Source organism: Lytechinus variegatus, chromosome 6 (genome assembly GCF_018143015.1).
Source record: "Lytechinus variegatus isolate NC3 chromosome 6, Lvar_3.0, whole genome shotgun sequence".
NCBI lineage: Eukaryota > Metazoa > Echinodermata > Echinoidea > Temnopleuroida > Toxopneustidae > Lytechinus > Lytechinus variegatus.
Window position 1 is genome coordinate 18,315,571 of NC_054745.1, and position 10,693 is coordinate 18,326,263.

Below are 10,693 nucleotides of genomic sequence, written 5' to 3' on the forward strand. Positions count from 1 at the left end.
CATTCAAAAAGACAGTTTCTCTGAAAATTAGATGCATGCGGCCAAGGGCGGAAATCTCTCTCCAACTGGGGGGGGGGGGACCAGGGGCTGGAAAAAGCTTACCACCCCAATTGTCAGGTCATTTCGACCTGACCTGACAAGCAAAAAAAAAAATTATTAATAAATAGAGTAAGGTCATCTCGTCCAAAATACATGTTTTATTTCTATTTTTAATGACTTTTTTTCTTTTGCACAAAAGACCCCCAAAATAGTAGGGGGACAATATTGTGTCCCCCTACTATTTTTGGTAGGGGGACACGTCCCCTGGGATTTCCGCCCATGCATGCGGCATCTCCCGATATCCCTCTCTCAAAACATCCGGACCTCCTCCTAGTCCTCCATCTCCAAATCACATTCGAAATGACGTTTTGCTCTGAAAATTAGATGCATGCGGCATCTCCCGAACCTGTGATGTGAAATGCATCCATTTTCATGTTTGAGGCCGAGGTATATAATATAGCGACCAATGACGTTGGGCTATTCTATTATATAAACGGGGGTATTGTGTACATTAAGATTTTTCAAAATATTACTAGGCGCTAGGCTGTGATAAGTCCATTTTAAATAATAGTAATAGATATAATATTTGCTGTAATGTTATTCGTAAATATGTAAAATTATGAAAATATCGTTTAAATTGCTCGAAATAATGCTCAATTTATTAAAATTCTTTCATAATTTACCTATATTTTAATAGTAAACACCTTCGATCGGGTGTAAATAAAGATCTATATGCGATGGATGGAGAACAGAGGTTAGCTTGTAGCTGATCCGGACGAAAAAACATTACAAAATGTCTGCCCGTAAGTCGAATAATACAATTTTGCTGATTAAATGGAATCAATATCTTTTCAATGATATCAGTGTATGAATGAGTTATGTCTAGGATGAAAATGATGTGAAGATATGTTGTTTTTAGGACGGACTGTCGTGAAACATGATCTGGTCTAGTTGTATTGACAATGTACACAACAAGTGCGTGCGATAAATGAGTGTGTCCAGCGTGAGTGAAGCCATTTCAAAAATGTTGGACCTAGCTAGGCCTACCAAAAATCATGCCTCTTTAGTACCCCTGCCTTGCTAGGTATATCAGGGGTTCTCAAACCCTTTCTTCATGAGGGACCAGATGAGACTCCAAGTAAACCTGAAACTAAGGGCCAGGGTGAAGTGGATACTTGACAAAAAAAATGTGCGCGATTCGCAAAGACCCTTGCCTTGCGGTCGCCGGGGGTCCTAGATGCTTTCTTGTGCAATCTGGCCCTTATTATGGGAGCATATTTTAATCCAACAAATTATTAATAGTTTCATACCGTATAGAACGCAGGCAAAATTATAAAAAAATTCAAAATACAGCAAGAGACAAGAGTCAATACTAATGATAACAAAATTGTAGCACATTGTTACTTTGTTAAAAGGAACTAGATTCGTATTTGTACCTATTCAAACCTGGTATTGGGGAGACAGATAATGTTTTGAATTATCAATATTTTTTGTAGTCACAGTAGATTGAATAATAGAGCATGTCTGTTGTAGACTCGTCACTCTAACAAGGATGTCAGTCTCCTAGTCACTTTCAATACATGGGAAACGTGACAGTCTGTCAGCAACAAGCTGCTTGAACCTTGGCACAAAAGGTGTAATTGCGAGACGAAGGCACTGGTACAAATGTTCACTGGTCAAGCAGGGGGGGGGGGGGGGGCTTCCAAAACCATGTACAAAAACGTAATGACCATATGATTGTAATTTTTTTGCACGGCCAGCCGTCCCCCACTTTGAAAACCGTTCGGCGGCCCCTGCGAAGGTACTTTGTTCTTTAAAATGTTCATTGTTGAAAATGCACGTTCGCACCTGTATGTAATTCCAAACATAGTGAGAACAGCGCTGGTCATCTATTAAAAAAGTAGATGAGAACAGTGCTGGTCATCTATTAAAAAAGTAGATCGAACAGATCTATAAATTTTGTTTAAAAGTTAAATTAATTTGACTGCCATTATTTTTATTAAGGTAAGGTCTACAAGGTTACACAATGTAATCTTATTGAGCTATGTTTCTTATTGTGACTTAAAAGTGATTAAAAACCCCAGCAGAGTCTCGCGGGCCAGATTGAGAAGCTCTGCGGGCCGGCCCGCGAGCCGTAGTTTGAGAACCCCTGGCCTATATGATCACCTAATTTTCCAATCTGCAAATACCAGTGGCGGATCCAGAGGGGGGCCCCGGCGCGCGCCCCCCTATTTTCGCCGGATTTTTTTTTTTTTTTTTTTGGATGGTTATATTTACTGGATTGGTACAATGTAGTCAATTTCAAGGGCTAGATCTAGTCAAAACTATATTTTAACTTACGCTCATGGCCTTTGTGTTCGCACAAATGCACCTCTGTCATACTGTATTGCAATATGTAAATTCCGGAATTCCAGGGCGCGCAAGTCGATTGGTTGGAAAGTTGCACCACTTGTAATCGGGAGTTGCAGTGCAGTGACCAGTGTGAAGATGTTGGATTGGATATCATTTTTTCCCGAAATTTTGTGTTTTTTGTAACATGCGTTTGTCCGTCTTTATGGCAAATACATGTAAATTGTAAGTAACAGATCGCAAGAGAAAGTGTCAACGATGCGAATGATAATGTCTATCCCCGAGATTATTCTTCACTCAAAGATAAAGCCCTATATCGGGCGCCACGTGCGCAGCATTATCATTCTGCCTTGGTCATGTACGTTTTCACTGAAATGTATAGGTCAGACATATTTGTATTTAATGTAAACTAACTTTTACACTTTCTGGTAGATTCAGAGGCATATTATCCAGGGCGCCAACTAAGTTTCGCCGAAGCAATCATTCCAACGAATTATCAAGGAGCAAAATTGTATATTCTCAATCACTAGTCGACCCCACTCCGCGTTTGCTGTGTATAGGCAGCTATATGTCAGCGTAAGGAGCGAAGATTTTATGTGACGGGGGGGGGGGGTGGGGAGAATAAAAATACTTTCGTGCTGGGGAAAAACGTCCCGAGGACACATTGTGTATTGTTAAAAAGTAGAAATTGTGACATTAACCCCCCCCTTACCCCATTTTTAATGTTTGATAATCTATAGGTTTGCTGATTACAATATATCTTTTAAAAAAAAATTGCCAGCAAAATCGAAAAAAAAATACAATTAATGTTGTAAATCGGATCAAAAATCAGATCGAAAATCGGATCGGCAGTTAAGCTTCTAAAATCGAAATCGAATCGAAAATCGAATCGGCGATGTTTAAAAATAAAGGAATACATAAAACTTTTGTTCTCGGTCGCGCGCATCTTCTTGACAAAGTCACAAAGACGAATGTTTAGGAATGGAAGTCGCCGACATGCGCGATCGTTTGGAACATGTTTTAAAAGGGTTTTGAGGTGTTACTGCTTTACAACAAAATGAGTGATTGTTATTAGAAAGAAAACCGAATGACGCATCTTCCGAGCAAAGGAAAATAATTCTCATAGATCACAGGTCAATGAACGATCGGCTCAGCTCAGTTCGCTCATTATAATATGTGATTACAGCCACGCCCAAAATCCATTCCAAAGTACACCCATTTTGTGAAAATAGCTTACTTGTATATCATTTCTCCGAATCAGTCCTCGAAAAAGTTAAGTCACGCCTCAGTATCGATCTTTCGTATATCCACCCTCTCAACAATATCAGTGAATTACCAAATGCGCGCAAGCACACAATTCAAGATAGTTTTGGGGCAGAGCCGAAAACTGGTACCGCCCAGACATGAACGGGCTAGCGCAAAATTCTTTACTTTATACTTTTTGGCACGTACAACACGCAACTCATCCATGCACACACACAGCTCTCAAATTCCCTTGCAATTATTCGTCCCTTGGTCGTGTGTGCACTTATGGGCGGGATTTAAGCAGGGCAATCACTAGCATCATGGACCTATTAGCATATATACAACACAGCATTCAATCATACACTTTTCTCAAACTCCCTTGCTATTCGTCCATTGTATACACTCATGGGTGGGATTTATCAGCGAAAGCACTAGCGTACATAATACGTACAACACATTCATGCACCCACGTGGTCACACACAGCTCTCAAACTCCCTTGCTATTTGTCCATTGTATACACTCATCATGGGCGGGATTTGCGTAAGCACTAGCATACATAATGCCTACAACACATTCATGCAGTCACACACAGCTCTCAAACTCCGTTGCTATTGGCCATTGTGTGCACTCATGGGCGGGATTTATCAGCAAAAGCACTAGCATACATAATGCATGTAATATTCATGCACCCATGCGGTCACACACAGCTCTCAAACTCCATTGCTATTGGCCATTGTGTGCACTCCTGGGCGGGATTTATCAGCAAAAGCACTAGCATACATAATGCATGTTTATTCTTGCACCCATGCGGTCACACACAGCTCTCAAACTCCCTTGCTATTCGTCCATTGTATACACTCATGGGCGGGATTTATCAGCACTAGCATACATAATGCGTACAACACATTCATGCAGTCATACACCCATGCAGTCACACACAGCTCTCAAACTCCATTGCTATTGGCCATTGTGTGCACTCATGGGCGGGATTTATCAGCATAAGCACTAGCATACATAATGCATGTAATATTCATGCACCCATGCGGTCACACACAGCTCTCAAACTTCATTGCTATTGGCCTTTGTGTGCACTCATGGGCGGGATAAATGACAATCCCAGTACAAGTACATGTTCCTTTTTTGTATTATACAATACATTCATCTAAAGTTCCACTCCCACCATACCAGTCAGCGCAGCTACCGGTAGGTCATAAGTAGGTCAAATTGTTGCGACTCTTTTCTGACATTCCAGGAATCTGATTGTTCGAACTATTCCATTGTTAACAAGCTCTAAATAGAACAATCTTGAAATATGTTCTGACTGCACTGTAACTAGATCTATGCCGATTTTTTATATCCGATTTTTTCCTTCAAGGGGCATGATCGAAGATCGGCAGGTGATCGCCGATTGTTGTGAAATCGAATGAAATCGGTTGCCGATTGCAAAATCGGTTACAAGCTTAAATACAATGTAGTTTTAAAAATCTAGGGGGGGGGACGACCTCCCCCGAAATATTTGAGGGAGAACACGTCCCCCGTCCCCCAACAGAAGGCAATCAATACAGTTTACAACATTTACTTTGTTGGTTGGAAAGCTAGTATACATTGATTCAACATGTAGAAAAAACATCAAATTGGAAGCCTATATGAATTCATGGTCTAAACAAGTTGTAATTTCATAAATGAAAAGCTTACAAATTGCCTTCTGAACTCTGTATACCGAAGACGAGCCTGGGTTTATTTTACATTTTCTGCCACTGATAGTTATAACTTATACAATTATGGACTGGATATCAAAGCTCCTTACATGTATTTTCTAGCATTTTATCATTGACCTTATTTAATTATTTGTGGTATAGTTTTAACAAGTGCTTCGTAAAAATTGATTATCTTATGTTAAAATAAATACAATTTCATCCTGGCTGGTCATAAGTTAAGATGGCAACGCGATGAGAGACTTTGAACGTAAACGATAAAAATGATGAGAATCCCCTTAAGAAGCATCATATTACTTTGAGGTTGTGCAGAATGACTGGATTATTGAAGATGATTTGAAAATAATACGAGGGAAAATTAGGTTGATTACCAGAAGATGATGTCGTTTTTTTCTGTAGTTTGTAACAATTTGCTGTGCATTTTGGGGAAAAAAGAACCAAATTTTATGCATGTTGCCATACGACTAAACAATTCTCGTTTGAAATACACAATGTAAATACACAAATGACAATAAAGAGAATGGATTATTCGGAACTTATCGATTACAAGTCTCAGTTTCGTATCATTTAATTTTGACGTTTCAATCACACGATGCAAGCAAGTGAAAAGCCTTTGCCAAATGTATGTTTTGAATGACCGCTTATACGGTGTGTGACTGGAAACCAGCTCCTAAATGAGTCAGTATGTGTCTTTTATTCATGAAGTTACAGTGATTTAACCCTAAATAGACTGGGCTATTTCAACGCCTAAAAAGACTGGGGGGGAGGCTGATTCAGCCCCCCTTATGATCTCGGCTGTTGATCGCGCGATCGCGACGAAAATTGGCACACGCGTTACCCATGGCATTATCTACAAAACTATAACATCAAATTCGGCAAAAAATCTCATGTCTCATTAATTATGCTATAATTTATGCGTAAAATCATAAGTTTGTTCTAATTAATAAAATAATGCCCCTGAAATGCTAATTTTTGTTTCACATACTCTAGATAGGCATCTGATCAAATTGATTAAAAAAAAATTCAAAATCAAATTTATTTTCTTATGTATTCTATTGTTTTCTAAATTTCTTATGTATTTCTTTGTTTTTCGACTTTTTGTTTTTTATTGTTTTTTCAATGGAAATTGTCGGGGACTTTATTTTGACCATAAACAAGATAAAATTAATTGATTATAAAAAGTAAAAGGAAATATAATGATACATTTATGAATTTTGGCTAAGAACACTATTTGCATTGGATTTGTACACAAATTCACGTTTTTGAGTAATTTTGGGTCTGCATGCACTTACGAAATGTTGTGTAATTTTGGAACCGCGTACCCGGGGTCACAATTTTGGTCTCAAAAGTTGCGCAAAACTTGAAAGTAAAAAGTCAACGAGCGACACGGTAAAAAAAAATTGCGCAGCAGATTTATCGCGAAAAATGTCGAGGGGGGGGCTGAATCAGCCCCCCAGTCTTTTTAGGGTTAAGTGTGTATTTTTCTTCTAAAGGTGCTCTCTCAAAATACGAATTTTGGACATGATTTTTTGAAAAAGTCCTTGCCGTGGGAGGGGGGGATCCCCCTCCCACACCCTCCCCGCTCGGTTGCTTCGCTCCCTCGCCGCTGGCGCCCCCCTATTTCAAAATCCTGGATCCGCCCCTGAATACATGTCAGTTTTACCTGACTTTAACCTCTCATGGGCAGGAAATGATCATGTTTGGAATAGAGCTCTTTATATTATTATAACCTGGCCTTGTTCAGTTGTTGACTTGTCTTGTTGTTTTCTTTCTTGTTCAAGGAGAGTATGGAGATAAATATTGCAATTGAATATGTAACGATAAATTGAGTGTAAAAATTAGTGTCCTCCCTGCCAAGCCTGCTCTCTGCAGTGTATGCCCCCAAACCGAAACTAGATTCCATACATATAGAAACAAAAAACAAATTTAATGAAATTGAGGGTAAGGACAAACTTGGGAAGAATGTGAAATTATTTTATGGATATTGAAGATGGATTGTGGAATATATTGTTTTTAAAACATTGATATTTCACTTGTTTGCTTCATATACCAGTAATTGGAAATCTCCAATTTCCTCCCCCTGGAATGTTCAATTAGCTTATCATACCACTGATTTTTTATAGGCTTTTTCAAAGTTTTGCAACATGTCTTGAAATTGTGTTGCTGTTTTGTGTGAATTGTGATACGTTTGCAGAAGGTATTTTTTTTTCTTTGAAATTTTCTTGCAGCATACACAAGGCTTCAAGAGAACAACTTCCATCATGGTATGCGGTCACCTTACGCATCGTACCCTGGAGTATATACCCAAGCAGTAAGTCTAATTTGCTTATTATTTAATTAACAGAAGGGGTGGGGGCAACCAACTCTGAAAACAGTTAATCTCCCACCACAGGGCTATGCAAATTATGATGTATATGTATATTCACTTTCCCTTTTACATTTGGAAGTGAATTTTGGTTTCTAAAATATGATGGTCATTAATTTAATGTCTATTTTTTTAAAAAGGGAATGCCTTGAACTTCTGGAAGCATACCTAAAACATGTTAGAAGGAAATAAGTGGTCGGTGTAGTGAGTATAATATAACAGAAAAATCTACATAGGGCCTCCATGTGATTTTGCCCCTGAAATGTAAAAAAGCCATGGAAAATAAAAAGAGAGCCTGTGAAAGATCCCCTTTCATTGCCATGTTGAAGCTAATATCATAATAATGCAGAGTTGGCCAGTAAGTTGTGAAAGGTCGCCCTTCAAAATAAAAATATTAATTTGGTGTTGCTGTAAAAGGCTGATAATAATGCCATGCTTTAAGGCTTAAAACAAAAAATATGATATTGAATGAAACCTTTCTCTCTGTTTCTTTTAATTCCAGGTACGGCCAGTGGTGTCCAATATCTCTGTCATAGGGGTACAGTACAATGGTCCTCCGTGCAGGGACTATCTGGGTCTAGCCATCTTCGTCTTGGTCTTCTTTCCTCCCATTGGACTTGTCGCTATCCTCAAGTCCAGACAGGTGAGATCGAGATCCGTTGAGTTATAAGCTACTGAAATCCTTGCATCTGATTGGCTCAGAGAAAATAGCAAAAATCACTGACTTCTGGATCCGCTTTCATAAAGACTTGTTATATTAACAAGTGCACAATTTCTTTAACAAATTTTCTATCAGCCAATCAGATTAAAGGATTTCAGTAGCTTTTAACTGGTACTGTAAATTTGTTATTGTAACAAGTTGTTATGAAACTCTTCCAAAGTTTCATGATGTGCTCTCTATCTTTACATGAGACCAACTCTAGTCAATGTCTGTTCCCAACTCTACCAAAGCATGGGGAAATGGGCTTTGCTGGTCACCCCCCCCCCCCCCCCGTCCCCCCTGCCCCTGAAATTAAAAAAACAAAGAGATAAGTTGCAAATTTCAAATGCAATTTGGAACCAAGTTATTTGTATTAGAGCCTTTTTGTTATAATGTACTGAAATCCTTGTATCTGGTTGGCTTAAAGTAAGGCTGAGTTGAAGCAGGCAGTCCAGTCCACCGAAGCTGCCTGTCAGTGGTACATCAAAGTCTCTAAAAAAAATATCTTTTAAAACCTGTTTCCTTCCACAGGTTCGTGATCGTGCATCCGTAGGTGACATCATCGGTGCCCAGCGGGCCTCGGGTACGACCCGGCGCCTCTGTTACGTGGGTCTCGCCATCGGATTCTTCCTCTGGATCGCGTTCCTGACCGCCGCGATGATCATTTTCTCGCAGACCGAAAAGATAGCATTCGGCGAGGTCTCGCATCCGATTCCCGAGACGCGGCACTTCAATTTCACCCTCCTCACACGCCCCCGATAGGCGGTTCTCTACAGGGCTCCCTCTTGTGGTGAAAATAGGTTTTATAGAATTGTTTTTTTTTACATTACTTCCATTTTTGGTTCAAGTTTGGTCCAATTTTGTGAAAGTTATTATGTGTCTCTTTCTATACATTCACTCTTCTCTCATTCTCTGTGTTTATAGGAATGATGCAAGAAACCAAGTGTCAATCAATTGCAAATTTGTAATTGATTGCCGAGCTAAAAATCAACTAGAATTTTTGTTGCAACAAGCACACCATGCAGTGGTCGATTGCAAATTTGCAGCCAATGACAAGATTTGAGATTGATCTTTTTAGATCGTATGACTGACCTGCAAGTCGTTTGCAAAGTTTTTGCAGCACTGTTTATGTCTTTCTCTCAAGCCCATTCTTTCGCCATAATTACTGGGGTTTTCCCCTCTCTCTATACCTTGCTAATGGTCCCACCCTAAGAATGTTTTGCTGAAAATTGATATATCACTCGTTTATTTTGGTGCTACTTCGGTTAAAATTGGGCTGTCTTAATACTTTTTTTAGTAGTTCTAAAGTGATTAAGAAACAATATTTTGTTTCTCATACAGCTTAGATTATAGAAGATTTATGAAGCATGTCCATAAAAAGTATACTTTTTAAATTGGCTGTCCTACTTAAACACACAATGAACTATTAGTGATTCTTGTTCACAGAGCAATCTTCTATTTTTTAAAGGGACTGAAGGAAGCTTAATTTATAACACTCCTTTCCTTGAAAGCACTGTTTCAACCAAAAAATAATTAAAAATCAATTTTATGATTTGTTAAATGTAAGAACTTGCTCTTTTTTTCTCCTTTTTTTTACACCAATCCTTACCAAAGATTTATGATATGTACATGAATTAATTGAAGATGAAGACTGTTCCATGTATAATATATTTTGAAAGGTTTTGAAACAAATGAAAAAAAAAAGAATAAACAAAATAAATGTTATGATAATTTTGTTAAAAGTAGGAAATGTCCACTTTTTTTCAACACCAATCCTTACCAAAGATTTATGATATGTATGTGAATTAATTGAAGGGTACTTCGATTTACGATATATTTTTTAAAGGTTTTGAAATAAAATAATGAAATTAATGGATGGTAAGGAAGAAAGAAGATATTAACCTTCAAAAACACACCACATTTACTTTCATTTGACCTTGGATTATGACAGTAATATTGTTGGCATATTAACTTGTGTCCCATTATAAGGTCAATATATCAAATCATGACAGTGGAACTTATTCAATCAAACAATCGTGAATACTCTAGGTTCTCTAGATTATGAATTTTATGTTATTTTTAATTTGTGATCTAACTGTATAGATTTATGTGTATTGTTTACATATTTTCCACCCTTGTCTATCTATACCAATGCTACAGTTTTAGTGTTGAGACAAACTGGTCAAAGTTAACATTTGATTTTTTTTAACTGTCTGTTGTAAGTATTAGAAATTGAGGTATCATGTTCAGATCATTTAATTTTTATTTCTATATATATT

At 38.1% G+C, this 10,693-nt stretch overlaps 1 protein-coding gene across 1 annotated transcript; it reads left to right on the plus strand.

Annotated features, from left to right (window-relative positions):
- The first annotated feature begins 755 nt into the window (after positions 1–755).
- LOC121417125 lies at positions 756–10,262 on the plus strand. The gene is made up of 4 exons (XM_041610707.1): positions 756–842; positions 7,578–7,660; positions 8,217–8,357; positions 8,946–10,262. Exons 1-4 carry the CDS (start codon positions 833–835, stop codon positions 9,174–9,176), a joined length of 465 nt encoding a protein of 154 aa, XP_041466641.1. The 5' UTR covers positions 756–832; the 3' UTR covers positions 9,177–10,262.
- The last annotated feature ends 431 nt before the right edge of the window (positions 10,263–10,693 follow it).

Coding starts and splice junctions, on each gene's coding strand:
- LOC121417125 (XM_041610707.1), top strand. Junction 7,661..8,216: donor CTGGAGTATATACCCAAGCA/GTAAGTCTAATT, acceptor TTTTAATTCCAG/GTACGGCCAGTGGTGTCCAA. Junction 8,358..8,945: donor CTATCCTCAAGTCCAGACAG/GTGAGATCGAGA, acceptor TTCCTTCCACAG/GTTCGTGATCGTGCATCCGT.